Source organism: Eulemur rufifrons, chromosome 9, assembly GCF_041146395.1.
Source record: "Eulemur rufifrons isolate Redbay chromosome 9, OSU_ERuf_1, whole genome shotgun sequence".
Classification (NCBI taxonomy): Eukaryota; Metazoa; Chordata; class Mammalia; order Primates; family Lemuridae; genus Eulemur; species Eulemur rufifrons.
The window spans coordinates 40,469,541-40,490,779 of NC_090991.1; the positions used below are offsets into that span (position 1 = coordinate 40,469,541).

The following is a 21,239-nucleotide window of genomic DNA, read 5'->3' on the forward strand; positions in this document are numbered from 1 at the left end:
GGAAATGCCAGCAGAAAGAATAAAAGGCTGAAAAGTAAATGTATCAAGACATGCTAAAAAATTTTAATGAACTTGTCAAACTTTCAGTATCTTAATTTTCTTTCAGATTTAAAGTTAATAGCTTAATGAAGTCTAACCTATTTAAAAATCTTCTATTTGGAATGAATCACATACAGTTTAAAGTGAACTCAGCAGAGAAGTTGACTACTCTTGGAGTTCTTAGTAGTTGAAGATAACAAGGTTTGTTTAAGTAAATTAAATATTTCCTAACGGCTAAAATATTGCTTTAGATGCATTCTGCCATGCAGGTAAATGCAAATGTGAACATTCTGCCGTGCAGGTAAATGCAAATGTGAAGTTATTCTAGGAGATCAGTTTCATTTAGGTCTGCCTTAGTAAGTAGAATTCCAAATAATGAATCTAAGTGACTGTAACCCAATTATGGCTACAGTCTAGTAACCACATTGTGATTGTGATATAAAAGTGTTTTCCTTATAAAACTGGATAATACCTAGGAAACAAAGGAAAATAAGGATAAACCCAATATTCATGTAAAAATTTAATATTTAAAATACTACCATATTTATAAATTTGAAATCTTAGTACCTAAGAATATGGAGGGAAATGCATCCGATTCTCCTAAATTAGTGATAAAAGTGCCAGTGTAACCATTCAAGTTACTGAATATAAAACCTATTCAAATCATTTGTGTATATTCTTTAAAATTTAATTATACTATCAATTATTAAATATTTCCAATTTTAAAGTATTTAAATTGAATCAAAACAAAACATTTCCTTTATCTGGATCTTTTAGACTTGATGCACAGTAACTAAAATAATGACTATTGTTTTAATACCCTTAGTTTGTTGCCTTTTATAAGGGTATCACGAAGTTCTAAAATGTATTTTTTTAAGGTTAACCTTTAGTTTAGTTCGCAATTGGTTAGTGTATATTTTGTGTAGTTGTGTTCATTAGTTTGCTTCTGTATTTTTTTTAAAAGAGCTCTTGAAAGCTTAGCTTTTTTCTGTTTATCATCACTTAATATCTTTGTATGGAACCCGAGTAATTTATTCATTAATATGAAATGTTGGTATTATGTGACTCAGAAGATCTTGGGTTTTAACATTTCTAGCATGAGTTAAACTAATAATATAATGTACTGATGAAATTTAATTGAAATATCCTTGACTAGAAACACTGATGTTTTAAATGTTGGTGTTTTTCTTAGTTTTAGAAATCCTGGTATTAAAAAAAAAAAGAGTGTAATCACACCACATAAATTTTCTTTAGATGATGTGTGGAAGAAACTGATTGAGAATGCAGGAGTAACTGTAGGGAGAAACATTTTGATCACTGATATGCCTTAGAACTACCCAAATGAATTACATTGAGGGTAGTCAAATAAAATAGATCATCTCACCACAGTCACTGCATAGAAAGTGGTTAAGTTTGACATAAGACATGTTGGATGTTATGAAAGCAAATATTGTACTGAATTTATTCTCTCAGGAAAAAATAAATTACTTTGGTGAAAATATTTGGTTTCATTTTTGTACATTTGTATTAGTTTCTAACCTTAAGAGTCACTCATGTCAGAAAATCAATCGGATTTCATTTAAGTGATGAGAACTTATGCTAAGTTTTAAATTTCATTATTAATACATAAGTAATAATGTTGGTAGATAAATCAATGCCATTCAGATATCCTTGGATCTAACCTGACCTCCTTCAAAGATGAAATTTTTGCTTTGCCTTTATGCTAATCCAAGCAAACTAGAATAAAAATTCTAAGGAAGCTTTTATATGATAGTGATCAGAAATGAAATACCAGTCTATTAACAAAAAACATATACTTATAAAAAGAAGATGAATTAATACCTTTTGCAACAATCTGCACGGAACTGGAGACCATTCTCCTAAGTGAAGTATCTCAAGAATGGAAAAACAAACACCACATATATTCACCACTAAATTGGAAGTAACTGATGAGCACACATGTACACAGAGGGAAGTAAAACTCAGTGGAAATTAACCAGGGGGAAGGTAGGAGTGGAAGGGCAAAAACCTACCTAACGGGTACAATGAAAACTATTTGGGTGATGGGCACACCTATAGCCAGGACTTAAGCATTACAAAAGCAATCCATGTAACCTAAAACATTTGTACCCCCTTAATATTTTGAAATAAAAAAAAAAACACTTAAAAAAATTCTCTGAAATTTTGTTAATCACATGTAACCAGTAGATTATTTTGAAATTAGTTGGTTTCAATAGTATACCTGTTGATCCATCTAATGGATGGTTCTTATGTACTGTACTTCTGAATTACAACTTATGAAAACATAAAATTACCACAAAGTTTGCAATGAAACTGGTAAAACTGATGCTCCTGTTTCTAATCCAAAAGAATTTGACATACTCGTTTGTCTTTTTTAATGGCAAAAGCAATTCATAGGAAGGTACTTGAAAAGTACCTTGAATTATTATATCAGTATCCTTCCCACTTCAATAATCTGCTACTATACAGTTTTAGAGGGTGGGGAATTACTGTTATGACTAAAATCCCAAATTTAGCCTAAAACTCAATCTTACCATAGAAGATATGGTTGTTAAAATTTGCCCATTGCAATATTGAACATTTTAGACCTATAGCATTTATTAGCACCTGAGTTAAGTGGATAACCTTACTCAAAGCCTAATGAGATGATCCTTTTTTTCTGTTTAAGCATCAGTTTGAGTATATACTTAACTGTGACACACATAATAGAGTCCCAGAAGAAAAAATCTACTAACAAATTGAAACAAGTACCCTTCAGGGTTCATGGATCTAACCTGACTCCTTCAGAGATAAATATCAAAGTGAGGACAGACCAAAATCCCAAAATAAGGGTTACTAAGTTAAAATAGGCTCTATCAAATTCCATAGCCACAACCTATTGCTACCACCACATAAAGGACTAAGACTCCAATAGCACTTCAAAGGACTTCAAAGCCAACTGACTGATGTTCCAAAAAACATAACCTTTTTGATCTAAGCCCTACTCCACAGAAAGGAAAACTGAGAATTTATGGATTCCACGAAGATGCTCCACTGTGGAATATAGGTTATAGGGCTAATCAAAACAAAGCAGGAAATAAAAATCAACACATTCCTAAGTGACTACTCACACAGATTTCATTTCCATGAGTAGCCTGAAGGAATCAAAATAAGTCAGAAGACAGTGATTTAAATAAAATTTATTTTTTAAAGGTGGTTATTTTTTATTTTTGCAATGCCACGGTTAGAGGAGTATATGAAGAGGTAACACATCTCCTTTTCCTTAACCATGCTCTTTTTTACCTTTTGCACAAAGGTAAAAGTTTCTGTTAATCTCATAGTTAATGGTATAAAACAGAGGTTGGCAAACTTTTCCTCCAAAGGGCCAGATAATAAATATTTTAGGTTTTACAGACCACATATGGTCTCTGTCACATATTTTTTCTTTTATAATCCATTAAAAATGTAAAAACCATTCTTAATTTGCACCATACAAAACCAGACTGGGGCAAATGTGGGCCACGGGCAGTAGTTTGCCGACCCTGGTATAAAATATCTACTTTCTGTCTTGTCAGAGAAATTGCTCTCTTCAGGCTTCTAGACATTCTGCTGCCTGAAGCAGAGCAGGGCCTTATTTATAATCAAATGTGGCTTGTGACAAGAGTAGAAATGGAGAATTTCTGCCCACTTTTGACTCTCCCAAGCAGTTTTTTCATTCATTCATTCAATAAATTTGTTGAGCACCTACTGTGTACACTCTTAAACATCTTTGTGATAGCAGAGATTTCCAGTGTTTCTTCCTTAAAAGGGCAATTCCTCCAGATTCTCTAAACCAGGAGTTATCACTTAATACTCATGTTTTAGGGAAAATCAGTATTAAAATCTCTACCAGCACTCAAGAGGATTCATGATCACAAAAAAAGGAATCTAGCTAGCAATGATATCCTTGCATCCAATGACACATCCTTAAAGCAATAGCCTAGATGAGGAAAAATATGATACTTCTTTTCCTCCCATAGGCTGAAACTTTTTTAAAAAAACATTCTCAGATCCAGACCATCCCCCCAAATAATTTCTTCCCATTTTCCTAGTTTGCAGCCATGTAACATAAAATCTGGATCCAGGTAGGGCTCTTCATTAGCTATTTCAGCCATGAAACAGTACTACATTTAAGAGTGAATACTGCCTCCAAAGCAATGTACACTCCCACATTGCATCTCAGGGAAGGAGTGATCGTGTTTCTGCTCCTTCAGGATGAAAACTGTAACTGTTAGCTTGAATCCTCCTGCTATTTATCAAAGGTGAGGGAAGACTTTATAAAACGGCCAAAGGAGCATAGGACTTCAGTATTAAAATATAAAGGTTGCCCCCATTCCAGATCTTTGGTACAGACATCAACTATAATAATCTGATTGCTCACACCACCAAAACATGGCACATTTTGTAACTCAAAGTGATTGTGATTTTCTTTTTGACCATGTAAACAAAGGGGAAATGCCTTGGGAAACCACTTTGCAACGTTCTCTCATTTCTCTTAAATACACATTTGTACAACCAGTTGCTGTATGATGAAGTTCATGGTGGGGGAAAGAATAGAGAGGGCCAAGGTTATCGCTTTCGCTCCCCTCTCTGTGTCCTTTTCTTTTCCTTTTCCTTGCGCTCCTGTTTGGCTAGTTTGTCTCTCTCCCTCTGCAATTTGTCCTGTTCCTTCTTCCTTTGGGACTCATCCCGAAGCGAGTCCCGCTCCAGTTTTCGGGCATTGAGGACATCTTCCACATTGGTGTTTCGGAACAGAGCTACAGGTGAGTTAAGAAAATGATTAGGGTGCAAGTCACATAGATCACAACTACCACTCTCTCTCCTCGTTCTGTCTGTCCTCTCCACACGCTGAGTCCTCAATGGTCTCTACCTATTCCTAGTCTTTAAAAATAAATCCTTAAAAAAAATAAATAAATAAATCCTTATCTTTATTTTTGGTCTAATGGGAAATCCTACAGCCACAAAAATTTTAAAATGTCCTTTGGAATAAAAATCTCATTCAGACTTATCTAAATCTGAATTTTAAAATATTTTATCAAAATGAAATTTCACCCTAGAATAAGTACTTACTTATATCATTCAATGGCAGAATATTGTTGGAAAATCTAGGCTAGTTTTAGTGAATAGAGTATTAATGTAACTGGCTAAATGTTTATGTATTTGGCACTATTAAAATGCTTGAAGAGTTAAATAAGATGTTTAACCTTACTAAACTTTATCAATTTGCTTTTTTCCCTAGTACTAAAGCTTAAGTGAAAACCATGTTCTAATAACCATCAACACTGACTTTATAGGTGACAGGAAGAGTTTAACATCATTAAAAATACCTAGCCACCCAGCCTGAGCAAGAGCAAGACCCCATTTCTACTAAAAATAGAAAGAAATTATATGGACAGCTAAAAATATATATAGAAAAAATTAGCCGGGCATGGTGGTGCATGCCTGTAGTCCCAGCTACTCGGGAGGCTGAGGCAGTAGGATCGCTTGAGCTCAGGAGTTTGAGGTTGCTGTGAGCTAGGCTGACGCCACGGCACTCACTCTAGCCTGGGCAACAGAGTGAGACTCTGTCTCAAAAAAAAAAAAATACCTAGCCAAAAACTTTACCCATTTCTTATGACTTTAAGAATATTATAAAACCTGTTAATACCAGACAAGGTCCTTTCTACTCTTAAAATATGACTTTTCTACTTCACTGCTTTAAAATAAATGAGTCTCCCTTTTCAGAGAGCTCCTTTTCTCTGATAACCCACCACCAGACTCCTCACCTGTAAGGTGGATTTCTAAATCTCCCTACTCTAGAAAGCATCTCATAAATTACTCTCTTGGTAGGGACCTTCCTCAGCACATATGTTTCAATATGTCCGTATTTTAAGCTTAAAGTGTTCGGTGATTGTGTTCTCTTTCCAACAAATTATATGGTTTTTGAGGACAAAGACAAAATTTCAATATTGTTTTAATTGTTTCCATAGCTCTGGCAACCCAGAGCTATACACAGGGAGTATAGATTCTTATTTTACCTTAGAAATCCCTCTTCCAAGCGAATCTCTTTATAATACTTGTTAACTAGTTTTCTCTGCAGAAAGTTCTTGCTAAATTGACTATCTAGGGCTGTCCTAGGAATGGAGCTCCCAGTGCTGGCATGACATGAGTTCCTGGAAGTAAAGGGAGCCCCCAGCAATGACAGCAAAATACAAACTGACCCTCAAGAGGATTCTATGGAGAAACACATGCGGATGGACACAGAAGGATACATTTGTCAGAACCAATGTTCGTTGTGGTGGCACCTGAATCATCCTTCTCATCTGCTTCAGTGAGTGATGTTAAGGAGGTTGTATGGAAAACAAAGGTTGGCACATTCCAACCTAACATTAGGAAACATCCCATAGACGAGTAGGTAGGAAAAGCACACTGAACGGAGGAAGAACACTGTTAGGGATGTGACAATAAACCCAGGAGATTCATCTTTGGAAATCTCAACTTAGGGAAAATTGTTCAGAGCTTCTGTAAAATCCTTTTCTTGAAGGCTGAAAAGAAACTTAAGTTGGTCTGGTGGATTGCCACATTACCTAGAAGCCAGGGGATGGAGCGATGACCACTAAAACAGAGGTTCCCAAGTATGGTTCCCAGACCCCCCTGGGAATTTGCTAGGAATGCACATTCTTGGGCCCTACTCCTCTGGGGGGTAAAGCCCACCAATCTGTTTTAACAAGTCCTCCAGGAGAACCACTACTTTAAAAGGTCTTTTCCAGCCCAAGAACTGAAATTTTGTTATTTGAACCATAGCTCTGCCAACCCCAGCAAGAGAAGTCATGAGAAAAAACTAGAAGAGAAACCAGCCCCAAGAGGCCAAGAATTCCTTTCTAAACTAGTGATTAGACAGCTGACATTTCTGGTATGATGTCCACTGCATAATGTGCCACACACATCATTCAAGTAGGCTCAGTAAGTAAAACATTTCCTAAATAAATGTGAAATTCACAGGGAACTAACCAGCCCCTATTGGCAACACTTTCTTTTTGCACAGTTCCCACTCAAATTCCAGATTTACTCTGGTGTTGCTTGGGGGTTCAGCCTTACTTTTAACCATGTGGTCACATAAAAACGATTCAAATGAAACTGCTACAATTTTAGGGAATCCTTCACCCAAAAATATCCAGGTTCTAGTCCTGGTTTTGTCACTAATTCTCTGAATGCCTCTGATCACCCAATCATCTCTTAGTGCCCCAGTTTCCTTATTGGCAGAGAAAGAACATAAAGATGGATTATACATGTGATACTACACTGTATAAAAACATGTTATTCAGGCTGGGCACAGTGGCTCATGCCTGTAATCCCACTGCTCTGAGAGGCCGAGGCAGGAGGATCACTTGAAGCCGGAAGTTCAAGACCAGCCTGGACAACATAGGGAGACTCCATCTCTACCCCCCCCCCCAAAAAAAAAATTAGCCAGGTACAGTGGCATGTACTTGTAGTCCCAGCTACTCAGGAGGCTGAGGCCGGACGATAGCTTGAGCCCAGAAGTTTGAAGCTATAGTGAGCTATGATCATGCCACTGCACAAAAGCCTGGGCAACAGAGTGAGACCCTATCTCTTAAAAAAAAAAAAAAAAGGCCAGGCGCGGTGGCTCACGCCTGTAATCCTAGCACTCTGGGAGGCCGAGGTGGGCGGATCGTTTGAGCTCAGGAGTTCGAGACCAGCCTGAGCAAGAGCGAGACCCCATCTCTACTAAAAATAGAAAGAAATTATATGGACAGCTAAAAAATATATATAGAAAAAATTAGCCGGGCATGGTGGCGCATGCCTGTAGTCCCAGCTACTCGGGAGGCTGAGACAGGAGGATCGCTTGAGCTCAGGCGTTTGAGGTTGCTGTGAGCTAGGCTGACGCCACGGCACTCACTCTAGCCTGGGCAACAGAGTGAGACTCTGTCTCAAAAAAAAAAAAAAAAAAAAGGGTTACACAAATATAAGAAATCATGGCTATATCTTATTTTCTGTGCTTTCTGAAAGCACAATATAATTGATCCATTCAGGTATCATTTGTTTTACACTGAAGTTTTTAGGAATATACTGATTCTGTGTTGAAAAATACAAGTCTAGGCCGGGCGCAGTGGCTCACGCCTGTAATCCTGGCACTCTGGGAGGCTGAGGCGGGTGGATCATTTGAGCTCAGGAGTTCGAGACCAGCCTGAGCAAGAGAGAGACCCCATCTCTACTAAAAATAGAAAGAAATTAGCTGGACAACTAAAAATATATAGAAAAAATTAGCCGGGCATGGTGGCGCATGTCTGTAGTCCCAGCTACTTGGGAGGCTGAGGCAGAAGGATTGCTTGAGCCCAGGAGTTTGAGGTTACTGTGAGCCAGGCTGACGCCACAGCACTCTAGCCAGGGTGACAGAAGTGGGACTCTGCCTCAAAGATAAAAAAAAAAAAAAAGAAAAGAAAAATACAAGTCTAGTGTCAACTAATCAAATATCATTCCTCATACCCACTGTCACTTTGGAGGAGAAAATTAAGCTATAGAGGACTGGCGACTTCCCAAAGGTCACTGTCAACCAGCAAACATTTCTGGCTTGAGCCTCAGGGAATGGTGTTGGGACGCCAGAAAGGATATTCCTCTTCATCTGTCACATCAGCATACTGGGCCAGGAGGGCAGCTTTTCTCTGCTTCTCCTCTTCTGACACCATTCTGGGTTTCACCACGATCTGTGCCTGCTTCTCAATCAGGGTCGCAATGGCCTGTACTTCATCTGGGAGATGGTGAAGGAAGGAACAAGAAGACTGTATGAGAGAAAACAAACTCACTGAACCACTAGTCCACCCAGGCAGCACATGTACTAAAGACATTGGAATCTGCTGCCTCCTTAAAGCCCTATAGTTCAAAGGACATGCCTCAGGGGCCAGTGAGAAAGGAAAGGAAAGGCCATGAAGGCCAGGCTTTGTATCTGTTTTCAATCAGAGAAGCCCTGATTTTACCTGTTTTATTAGGTCATTAAATATAAAATTTCAAACCAAAAGTTTAGTTTATTATGCCCCAAACAAGAAGCAGTACAATTGATTAAAGTGAGCCTAAACTGTGGACACAGCTTTGCCATCTTAACAGTAGCTTGTTCATGCCAGCAGTGAAGAAGCCTATAGAGCAAGTAGCAATGAAGTTGCGAAAGGCGTTTCCCACAGCTTGTTGAGAATTGAATATTTTTCCTTGCAAGAAGTGGTCCAAAGCCTGGAAGAAGTGATAGTCAGCTGGTGCCAGGTCTGGGAAATACAGTATATGTCAGTAGATGTTTCCAAGTCCAACTGCTATAGTTTGAGCAACATTGTTTGTACAACATATGGTCGAGTGTTGTCTTGTAAAAGGACTGGCCTGTCTCTACTGATCAATCTTGGCTGCTTAATCATAAGCATCCTTATCACTTCATCCAACTGGTTGCAGTAGACATCCGCTGTAACCCATTGGCCAGGTTTCCTGAAGCTGTAGTAGCTAATATCAGCGCTGGACCCCCAAACAGACACCATGAGCTTTTTTTGATGAATATTCAGTTTTGGACCATGTTTTGGCACTTCATCTTTATCTGACCATTGGCCAAACACTTGCGATTGTCAAAAAGAATTCATTTTTCATCACATATAACAATATCATACAGAAATGGTTCGCCTTTATGTCATAACAGCAAAAAAAAAAAAAAAAAAAAAAAAGGCAAGCTTCGAGATGATTTCTTTTCTGACGTTCATTTAATTCATGTGGAAACCACCTATCCAGCTTCTTTACCTTGACGATTTGTTTCAAATGGTCCAATATTGTTGGAATAGTAATGTCAAACCTTGCTGCTAATTCACATGTAGGTTGAGGTGGATTCGCTTCCACTAGAGCTTTCAGCTCATCATTATCCACCTTGGTCTCGTCTCCCATGTGGCTCATTTTCAAGATTAAAATCACCAGAATGGAACTTCTCAAACCATCGACTACTGTGTGTTCATTAGTCACATCCTTCTCACTTTGTTGATATTTTGAGCTGTCTGCGCTGCATTGGTTCCACGATGGAACTCATATTCAAAAGTAACACAAATTTTTGACTTATCCGTGGTTTCACAAAAATTGCTCTAAAAAAAATTTGAAAGATAATCACAAGCCAGAACATGTGTTTAAAAGACTGAGGACCTTCACAATAAAAATAAAAAAAGAAGTGTCAAAGTGAAATGTCAGAGATATCAATTGTCAAACTTAGCACATAAGGAAATTGGACATTTCATACTTCATAACATAATATCTATTAAATTTCTACTACTTTAAAAAAAAGGGTGGGCCAGGCTCAGTGGCTCACACCTGTAATCCTAGCACTCTGGGAGGCTAAGGTGGGAGGATCACTTGTGCTCAGGAATCCAAGACCAGCCTGAGCTAAATCAAGACCCAGTCTCTACTATTAATAAAAATAGAAAAAATTAGCTGGGCGTGGTGGTGCATGCCTGTAGTCCCACCTACCCAGGAGGCTGAGGCAGGGGATGGCTTGTTCCCAAGAGTTTCAGGCTACGGTGAGCTATGATTATACCACTGCACTCTAGCCAGGGCAACAGAGACAGATTCAGTCAAAAAAAAAAAAAAAAAAAAATTGAGAAGCACTGCATTAAGCCCCCCAAAATGCACCTTTCTTTCCTTTCATCCCAGAAACCTAAGCATGAATGTAGAATCAATTTAAGCTGGTTCCTTTCATGTTTATGATTATGCCAGGTAAAATTCTTAGATTAAGAATATTTTGCCATATTTTAAAATAAAATCAACTACTGAGTTCTCCATTCTCAAGGAAAGGAAGCAATCATACAAAGCAGTTCTCGTGCCAGTCTGCACATTAGAATTATCTAGGGGAGCTTTTAAAAAATATCAATGCCTGGGCTCCAACCCAAGTATGTCAAGTGTTTCTAATATTCAGTCAAGACTGAAAACCCACAGTGTAGAGTGTGGAATCTTTCCAAGTTCAGCTTTTATGATTTGAGTTTTCTGCAGCTAATTTACCATCCTAATGATAACTGTATTAGCCCATTTCTCTTTCATTTTAAAGGGTGAGGGTTTAGCTGAATAAAGAAAATACCAACTATAATTTGTGTTATGAAATGAGAACATGAAAAAGGGTAGGAGGTGGGAAAAATATATTTGACCCTATACCTGCAATGCAGTGGAAAGAGGCTGGAAAAGAAAAAACCACAATGAAGGTAACTGTGGTCAGTTAAAATGGAAAAATGCAAAAGGAGAAAAAGAAACCAATATTCAGTAAAAGGTTAAAGTAGGCTACGGGGTGTTTGCTGGTGTAAATTATCTTAGGGAAAATGAGCATCCAAAGGGGAAAATGAAAAAAGAGCCCTAACAGCTGTGCGGTAAAGGCTGTTGGAACACACTCTGGAGGTTAGACACAGAAACTCCAACTCTACCTTCTTTTTTCACTTTGGTGACAACATTCTGAGTTTCCGACCATCGTTCCACAATCTCCTTGCAGATATTAAGGAGGGAATCTTCTTCCTAGTTAGAAAAGTAGAACAGTTGATTTCCTGAGAGAGGCCTCAAAAGCAATAGCAACTTTAAAAAAGCCTATGCAGAAGGCACAGTTGCAAAATCATGGGAAGGGTTTGGGAGTCACAGAATGGAGTGTTTCTCTTCTAAGGCTCTGGCCAGAGAAGGTATCCTGTGTGTGTGTCCCAGAAGCCACACCTCCTAGGTTAAGAGCACCTATTCTATCCTGGTAAGCTCCAGGGGAAAAGATTCCCACCAACTCAGGGCAATCCTCCTCATTCTCTCTTAAAATATTCTATTCATTTTATTTTATTTATTTATTTTTTTTTTGAGACAGAGTCTCACTCTGTTGCCCGGGCTAGAGTGAGTGCCGTGGCGTCAGCCTAGCTCACAGCAACCTCAAACTCCTGGGCTCAAGCGATCCTCCTGTCTCAGCCTCCCGAGTAGCTGGGACTACAGGCATGCACCACCATGCCCGGCTAATTTTTTCTATATATATTTTTAGCTGTCCTTATAATTCTTTCTATTTTTAGTAGAGATGGGGTCTCACTCTTGCTCAGGCTGGTCTCGAACTCCTGAGCTCAAACGATCCGCCCACCTCGGCCTCCCAGAGAGCTAGGATTACAGGCGTGAGCCACCGCGCCCGGACCATTTTATTTTTAATTGACAAACAATAATTGCATATATATATATATTTATTTTATTTTATCTTTTTTTTGAGACAGAGTCTCACTCTGTTCCCCGGGCTATAGTGCCATGGTGTCAGCCTAGCTCACAGCAACCTCCAACTTCTGGGCTCAAGCAATCCTCCTGCCTCAGCCTCCCGAGTAGCTGGAACTACAGGTATGTGCCACTGTGCCCTGCTAATTTTTTCTATATATTTTTAGTTGTCCAGCTAATTTCTTTCTATTTTTAGTAGAGATGGGGTCTCGCTCTTGCTCAGGCTAGTCTTGAACTCCTCACCTTGAGCAATCCTCCCGCCTCGGCCTCCCAGAGTGCTAGGATTACAGGCGTGAGCCACCATGCCCAGCCAATAATTGCATATATTATATATAGAATACTCTGTGGTGTTTTGACACGTCTTTACATTGTGGGATGATTAAATCAAGCTATTTATCAAATCCACCATCTCACCTATTCACATCATTTTTTTGTGATGAAACATTTAAAATCTACTCTTCTAGCAGTTTTGAAATATACAATGCATTATTATTTACTTTTTTTTTTTTTTTTTTCCTTTGAGACAAGGTCTCATTCTGTTGCCCAGGCTGGAGTGCAGTGGCCCAATCACAGCTCACTGCAGCCTCAAACTCCTGTGCTCAAGCAATCCTCCCACCTCAACCTCCCAAGGGGACTATAGGTGCATAACACCACGTCTGGCTATTTTTTTTAATTTTTGTAGAGATAGGGGTCTCACTTTGTTGCACAGGCTGGTCTTAAACTCCTAGCCTCAAGAGATCCTCCACCTTGGCCTCCCTAAGTGTTGGGTTTACAGGCATGAGCCACCACACCTGTCTTTCTTTCTTTCTTTTTTTCTTACTTACTTACTTATTTATTTATTTAGAGATAGGATCTCATTCTGTCACTCAGGCTGGAGTACCGTGGCAGCCTGTTAGCTCACTGTAACCTCGAACTTCTGGGCTCAAGTGATCCTCCCACCTCAGCCTCCCAAGTAGCGAGGACTACAGGCACATGCTACCATGCTCAGCTAATTTTTTTTTAGAGATGGGGTCTTGCTAAATCCTATTATTCCAGCCTAAAATTTTGTATCCTTTGATCAACATCTCCCTTTTCCCCACCCCAACCCATTCTTTTAGAGCAAAAACCTATTGCCTAGGCCGGGTGCGGTGGCTCACGCCTGTAATCCTAGCACTCTGGGAGGCCGAGGCAGGTGGATCACTCGAGGCCAGGAGTTCAAGACCAACCTGAGCAAGAGCGAGACCCCGTCTCTACTAAAAAAATAGAAAGAAATTATCTGGCCAACTAAAATATATACAGAAAAAATTAGCCGGGCATGGTGGTGCATGCCTATAGTCCCAGCTACTCAGGAGGCTGAGGCAGTAGGATCGCTTAAGCCCAGGAGTTTGAGGTTGCTGTGAGCTAGGCTGACGCCACGGCACTCACTCTAGCCTGGGCAACAAAGCCACACTCTGTCTCAAAAAAAAAAAAAAAAAAAACCTATTGCCTAAGTGAAAACTCTCCTCTGTGCAATCTTCCTTGGCTGATATATTTAATTCAGAATATTCTCCAAGGGTTATCAACTTTCATCCTAGAACATATCATGAGCTTGCTGACACATCATAAAGATGAGATACACTGACCAGAAGTGGTGGCTCACGCCTGTAATCCTAGCACTCCGGGAGGCTGAGGCTGGAGGATTGCTTGAGGCCAGGAGTTTCAGACCAGCCTAAGCAAAGTGAGACCCCATCTCTACTAAAAATAGAAAAAAATCAGCCAGGAATGGTGGCACATGCCTCTAGTCCCAGTTACTCAGGAGGCTGAGGCAGGAGGATTGCTTGAGCCCAGGAATTTGAGGCTGCAGTGAGCTATGATGATGCCACTACACTCTAGCCGGGGACAACAGAACAAGACTGTGTCTCAAAAAAAAAAAAAAAGAGAGAGAGATGAGTAGATGGTCTCCTATCCGACCATCCCTCTATCCATTTTAAGTATACATATTCTGCATATCACCCAATCTGTATCCTCAACATGTTATAACAAAAATGACATTGGCTTTGGTGTCAGACATACTTAAGCTCAAATCCCAGATGTGTAACCAAGTTTCTTAACTTTCTGATCTTCACATCTTCCCATGATTTTAGTGAGGATAAATAAAAATGTATATAAGTGCCTACTCTATTTGGCAAAAAAATAGGCTTTTAACAAATATGGGGCCGGGCGCAGTGGCTCACACCTGTAATCCTAGCACTCTGGGAGGCCGAGGTGGGCGGATCGTTTGAGCTCAGGAGTTCGAGACCAGCCTGAGCAAGAGCAAGACCCCGTCTCTACTAAAAATAGAAAGAAATGATCTGGACAGCTAAAAAATATATATATATATATAGAAAAAATTAGCCGGGCATGGTGGTACATGCCTGTCGTCCCAGCTACTCGGGAGGCTGAGGCAGGAGGATTGCTCGAGCCCAGGAGTTTGAGGTTGCTGTGAGCTAGGCTGATGCCATGGCACTCTAGTCCAGACAACAGAGCGAGACTCTGTCTCAAAAAAAAATAAAATAAAATAAAATAGATTTTAAAAAGGGCATTTCCCTCCATCTTCATTATGGCTGCTTTCACTGCCTTCATGTTCTATCCCTCAGGGCAAGCTGTCACTATTCACATTTACTAAGTGCTTACCACGTGCCAGGTACTGTTCTAAAAGCTTTACGTGAGAACTCTCAATTCTTAAAATAATCCCATGAAGTAAGTACTATTAGTACTCTCAATTTATAGATGAGGAAACCAAAGCACAGAGGTTAGTTAACATGCCCCAAATCAAACAAGTATAACGGATTAAAAAAGATTTGAACCCAAGTAGTCCAGCTCAGAACCCGTGTTCTTAACCATTACATGATATCATTTCCCAAAGAAAAATGGAGAGTCAGAACACAGACTTATTGCGGCTACCCTTATTTTGTACCCAACAAAGAAGTCCTTCTTCTACCCTGCATCCTTTTAGCATGTGATAAACACAGAACTTCTTCGGTTCAGAGTTCTAACAGTTCATGGACCCTCCCACTCCCAGCAGGGAAAACAAAGGAGGAGAGAAAAAAAAAAAGGACAGGAAAGTGTTGCAGCTCCTTCAGAATTTGTCTAGCAGGTTTTCTAGTAACAACTGGAAAATGTCCCACAGGGGAAAAAAAGGACAAAAAAGGAGTGGATAGGTAAAAGAAAAAGGGTGCTCTTGAAGGACAAAATGGTTTATTCCCCACGTTTCCTCACCCAAACCAAAGTAGTTCATTTATCCATTCCTTCATTTATTCATCCAGAAAGTACCTGCTATATTCAAGGCACTAAGATGAGCACTGAGACATGAATGACAAATAGTGCCTGGCCTCAAGACACAATTTAGAAGGCTGGTATATGAACAGCTGCTATAGGCCAGGCATGGTGGCTCACGCCTGTAATCCTAGCACTCTGGGAAGCTGAGGTGGGATGATCACTTAAGGTTGGGAGTTCCAGACCAGCCTGAACAAGAGCAAGACCCTGTCTCTACTAAAAACAGAAAAAATTAGCCCAGTGTGGTGGCGCATGCCTGTAGTCCCAGCTACTCAGGAGGCTGAGGCAGGAGGAACCCAGGAGTCTGAGGTTGCTGTGTGCTAGGCTGATGCCACAGCACTGTAGCCCAGGCAACAGAAGGAAAAAAAAAAAAAAAAAAGGAAAAAGAAGAAAAAGAAAAGAGAAAAAAGAAAAAGAAATAAAAAACACCTGCCATAAAATATAACAAATGCTCTACCACACTCAAAATTGCAACCTACCCTTGCATTCCACTCCTGGTCCTCTTATAAAGCTCCTTTTCCCCTAGCACTTAACACTTTGTAACATACTATATAATTTACTGATAATGTTTTTCACTGCTAGAATGTAACTCCAAGAGGACAGAATTTTCTGCCTGTTTTGTTCCTTGACGTACTCCAAGCACTTACGGCAGTGCCTGGTATACAGTAATCAATCAATAAAAACTTGATGAATCGATCAACCAACCAATGCAAGTACTCTATTGAACGGAATAAAGGGAAGGATGATGGAAAGCTTTTGTTTACTGTTCTTTGCTCCTGACTATATACCATTATTCTTGACGCTTACCTCAATTTTTGCTAACAAACTTAATTCCTCATATTGAATCCTAGCCCAGTGCAGTGACTGATTTGGCTGTGCTTTTTGTTTTTCCTAGAAAGGGATTTGGTAGAACAGTCAGGGGCTCCTGACACTTTATGCAGCCAGACTAACAAAGAGGAAGCAGCACTTTGAACTATGTGTTTAATATATACCATATTCATTGGCCCCTGTTGCTCTGCAAAGATGCTCCTCAGTTGTTTCATGGACAGGACCCTTGCCTCATCATAAAATTCCTGGACATTACTTCCCAAAGTCAGTTTCTACATAGAAGGAGTTGGGAAAACGATGAAAAAAATTAAACATGGTATGTGAATGGGGCAGAAGGGGGAAAGTCAACCTTAAAAATGATTTTGTCTTCTGCAATTTATGTGACAAGGGGCAGTTAAAAAGCACCAAATCTATTTCTAGAACTTTGTCTCTCCTATCTATCAAGAGACTATTAAGAGTCTATGGCAAACTCATGTCTGCCTTTATCAACAGACACATAGATCCAAATAAGGACACCACGAAAAGGACTGGTCAAGGAGCTGGTACTAAGAAGTATCAAAGTTATTTTAATAACTTCCTCATGGAGTCTTTACAAACCTCCCAGCTGGAAATAAAAATTGACTTAAATTGCTTGCCTCCTACTCTTTCCCCCTACAATCTGTAAAGTCAGAGTCCAAGAATTTATTGCACTATATCGTATTTCCACTGAACTTCGGAGCTGCCTCACAAGTTGTGCTAAAGTTTTCCCATTTATAGGCCAATCTCTCCAGAGCAGGCTCTGGAACTCAAAGGGGTTTTTGCCAGAAGGATCTGGGACAGCTGCACTAGTGTTACATTTCAACCATGTGCCCAATCAATGAACTACACTTCCACCAAGCTAAGTGACTTTTTCCTAGCACCCATTCTGCCTTCACTTTTGGATATGAAAAAATGTTTTCTCCCTTCTACTCTTCTCTATTCTCCTTTTAAAAAAAAAAACAAAGTATGTATATGCGTATTTATATTGAGACATATTCACAGTATTTTTTTTTCTTTCGAGAGTCTTGTTCTGTCACCCAGGCTGAAGTACAGTAACACAATCACAGCTCACTGTAACCTCAAACTCCTGGGCTGAAGGGATCCTCCCACTTCAGCTTCCTGAGTAGCTGGGACTACAGGAGTGTGCCACTACATATGGCTTTTTTTTTTTGTTTTTTTTTTTTTCTGGTAGAGACAAGGGCCAGCTCTCTTGCCCTTGAACTCATGTCCTCAAGCAATCCTCCCAGCTCAGCCTCCTAAAATGCTGGGATTAAAGGTGTGAGCCACCTCTCACAGCCCATAGTACCTTTTGATCCTCTTTAATAGTCCCTGAAAGTTGGTTTTGAGAAAAACAAATGAACCCATTTTCCAAACTTTTTTATGATAGATGCCAGAGGATAAAGTCCTTGATGGATAGGTGGCTCTCACAGTAGCAGTCTGGTTTCCAGGATCTCCTCTAAACCATGAATGCAGAGACAACTCTAGCTTCTATAGTCTTTAGTCGTGATGCAAGTAAATTTTATTTTTTTAGCTTGAATTTAAAAGGAAACAATTTGTTGGACAGCCACAAGCAGCATTTGTAACCAATTTAATCTATAATAACCAATCTAATAAGTATGTGTATTGAGGGTGGGTAAAGTGGAGACAAAGGGGGCGGAAATGATCAGGTTTAAAAAATGGACATCTGGGTGACTTACTACATTAAACACAGCTTAAAGTACACATTTCTGAATTCTTGAATCTGCTTCTTTTTTTTTTCTTTTTCTTTTTTTTTTTTTTTTTTGAGACAGAGTCTCACTCTGTTGCCCAGGCTAGAGTGAGTGCCGTGGCGTCAGCCTAGCTCACAGCAACCTCAAACTCCTGAGCTCAAGCGATCCTTCTGTCTCAGCCTCCCAAGTAGCTGGGACTACAGGCATGCACCACCATGCCCGGCTAATTTTTTCTATATATATTTAGCTGTCCATATAATTTGTTTCTATTTTTAGTAGAGATGGGGTCTCGCTCTTGCTCAGGCTGGTCTCGAACTCCTGAGCTCAAACGATCCGCCCACCTCGGCCTCCCAGAGTGCTAGGATTACAGGCGTGAGCCACTTTTTTTTCTTTTTTGAGACAGAGTCTCACTTTGTTGCCCGGGCTAGAGTGAGTGCGGTGGCGTCAGCCTAGCTCACAGCAACCTCAGACTCCTGGGCTCAAGTGGTCCTCCTGCCTCAGCTTCCCGAGTAGCTGGGATTATAGGCGCGAGCCACCACGCCCGGCTAATTTTTTGTTTTTATTTTTAGTTGACTGGCTAATTTTTTTTCCTATTTTTAGTAGAGATAGGGTCTCGCTCTTGCTCAGGCTGGTCTCCAACTCCTGACCTCAAGCGATCCTCCCGCCTCAGCCTCCCAGAGTGCTAGGATTACAGGCGTGAGCCACCGCGCCCGGCCTTGAATCTGCTTCTAAGAAGCTAAGTACCAAATTTATCTCCCTTCTTTAAAGTTTTGATCTCTCTCATCCCCATCCCCTCCCTCCACCAGTCACATCAATGATTACTGCATTTCCAAATACTGTAACGAATCAAGCACATTTGCTTCAGTTCCGCCTAGGCATGAAAAGACCTCTACCACCAGCTTCCTTTTGTGGACTCCTACCTCCAAAGCAGGAATCAAGAGGGTCCTTCCTGCAGGCTTTTGCCACTGGACAGCCCTGGGGACTGCCTCCTAATGGGCACAGACATCCCAAAGCATTTTATTCCCCGCTCTGAACATTGTAAACGGATGGGAACGGATGGGGCGTTAGATATTTACAACAAAACTCTCATTTTGACATTTCAACGCCTTCAGAGGAACACTCCTCAGCTCACCCACAAGCTTCAGAGAGGGTATTGTCCCCGGGAATAAGAAAAACCCATTCCTCTCTATATACCTTCAGGCTTCCCAAAACCTGGTTGGGGAACAACCTCCTTTCCCCACGGCCCAGAGCCCAAATAAGATTCTACCTCTCCCAGATGAGACACTGAGCCTTTGGGACAACTGGTAGGAGAAGGGGGGTGGCTAAATACTGACGGGTCCCCAGATGCCGGCCTGAGGCTAAAGGAATGTGTCCGGGCTACTCACCAGGAAAGCAGAGAGGATACCCTGCAGAGCGTCCAGCTTTTCTTCTTCCTCTTCTTCCTGCAGGACACCCAGAATGTAGGTGCCGTAAACGGCTCGGTCCACTCCCAGCGCCTCCAGTCGTCCGTCTAGCCATGATCCAAAGCCGCCGCTCCCGCCATCGCCGGAGGCGGCCGAGACCACTTCGCTGGGCGCCGTCATCTTGGGGTCAGGGCCCTGCCAGCTCCTGGGGCGCCTACCGCAGTGCCTGACGGGCCGCGCCGCTGACCCACCGCGCATGCCCAAAGAGGGAGCCCACGCCCCTGCGTGCCGGGCGTAGAGCCCAGGCGACCTGTGGTGACCCGCTTGGGCGTATTGTATCTTCTAAATAAAGCGTCTTCGCGTAAGCGTGGTCACGTGCTCTCACAGGCTCCTTGGCAGGTGAGTATTCTTAACAGACTCTTTTTATAGTTGGAGAAGTTGAGACAGGTTCAGTAACTTAGCCAAAGTCACGCAGCTAATAACTAAACAGGACTGGAACTCAACTTCGATTCCAGCGCTTCCGTCCATCTGACCGAGCTGCCCTTCTGCGCGTTCGTGGGGTGCTACACCACCCACTCCCACACAGCTTTCCTGCAGGAGCCTGCTGACTCTGCCCGGAATACCCCTCGTCGCTGCAGACTGCTACCACCTTCGCCTTTCCAAGCCCTCCCCCATCAAAACTCAAGTTCCAGAAAACTTTCCCTGATTCCCTGCAATCTGTGTTAAGAACACTCCGGTGTGCTGTGGTTGCTTCTCTGCACTTACCGTTTTGTACTTAACGCAGTATAGGACACATGGTAGGCTCTTAATAAGTGACAGGCAACCTCAAGTCATTTCTTTTATTCAGTCATTGATTCAACGCCTACTTTACCCTCTGTCAGGCACTGTTCTGAGCTTTCCATGCATTATATCTTGTAATCCTCCTTACAATCCTGTAAGATGCTTGAGGGAGCCTGACCAGAGGCAAGAGCTCATCTGGCAGAGCTGCCGGAGTCTCAGCTGACTCCGCAAAACACCTGGCCCTGCGTTGGAATCAATTACCCAAGAACTTGGGTTGGCTTTACCTGAAGTGCCGAGGAGGCTGGCAGTGCCATGGCCTGACTTCTTCCTTCACCAACTATTGAGTGCCTACAGCATGGCATTGTTGCTAGGTACTGAAAACACAAAAATGAACGTCACCAGATTTCTGTGTCCAGTGGGAACAGACGTGTTTAAACAAATAATGACAATACAGTGAAAGAAAGTAATATTTTTTGGGTTTTTGCATAGAAAGGTTCTCTGAAGAATAAATAAATGTTTTAATGGATCTTTGTCTAATGAGGTTGCAGTGGGATGCCTGGAAGATTAAGTTAACTTTACCCGTTGGAGTGGTGTTGGAAGATGGTGGGGGAGGGGTATGGGAAATCCAACTAGGCTTTCCCTGGTGGAGAGGATGCTTGAATTTTCTTGAAGAATGAGTAAGAGATCTTTAGGTAAAGGGACTGGAAGGGGAAAAGGAGGAGATCCAGTTGCAGGGAACCGTGTGTGCAAAGGCTTGTTAGGGGCATCCAGAGAGTCATGTATGGCTTGAGCAACAGGGTTCAAATAGAAGAAATTCAGGAGATGACAACAACAAAAGAAGGAAAGGGGCTTTTATACCTTGCAAAGGACCTCCTCAGAGAGTTCTCTACCGGTATTCGTATTGGGATAGTGTAGATGAATGGACACCAAATGA

At 41.1% G+C, this 21,239-nt stretch overlaps 1 protein-coding gene and 1 non-coding gene across 3 annotated transcripts; one reads left to right on the forward strand and one right to left on the reverse strand.

Moving 5' to 3' along the window:
• Nucleotides 1-3,226: 3,226 nt before the first annotated feature.
• Nucleotides 3,227-19,728, reverse strand: CCDC43 (coiled-coil domain containing 43). Of its 2 annotated transcripts, XM_069481532.1 has the most exons (5): nt 19,508-19,728; nt 11,496-11,583; nt 8,689-8,824; nt 6,330-6,388; nt 3,227-4,835 (listed from the first exon to the last, which is right to left on the reverse strand). In XM_069481532.1, the coding sequence occupies exons 1-5, from the start codon at nt 19,703-19,705 to the stop codon at nt 4,648-4,650; spliced, it is 669 nt and encodes a 222-aa protein (XP_069337633.1). In that variant the 5' UTR covers nt 19,706-19,728; the 3' UTR covers nt 3,227-4,647. The 2 variants fall into 2 exon arrangements, with proteins under 2 accessions (XP_069337633.1, XP_069337634.1); XM_069481533.1 differs by lacking the exon at nt 6,330-6,388 and having other exon boundaries at nt 4,708-4,835; nt 19,508-19,716.
• Nucleotides 15,355-15,418, forward strand: LOC138392747 (U7 small nuclear RNA). Its single transcript, XR_011235025.1, has one exon. It is a non-coding gene; the product is annotated as a U7 small nuclear RNA (small nuclear RNA).
• Nucleotides 19,729-21,239: the final 1,511 nt, after the last annotated feature.

Bases quoted from the DNA above. Each gene is read 5' to 3' on its own strand.
- CCDC43 (XM_069481532.1), bottom strand. From the start codon at position 19,705: ATGACGGCGCCCAGCGAAGTGGTCTCGGCCGCCTCCGGCGATGGCGGG. The intron at 11,584-19,507 runs GTGAGTAGCCCG...TTTTCTAACTAG, and splicing joins GTATCCTCTCTGCTTTCCTG to GAAGAAGATTCCCTCCTTAA. The intron at 8,825-11,495 runs GTAGAGTTGGAG...ACCATCTCCCAG, and splicing joins CACCAAAGTGAAAAAAGAAG to ATGAAGTACAGGCCATTGCG.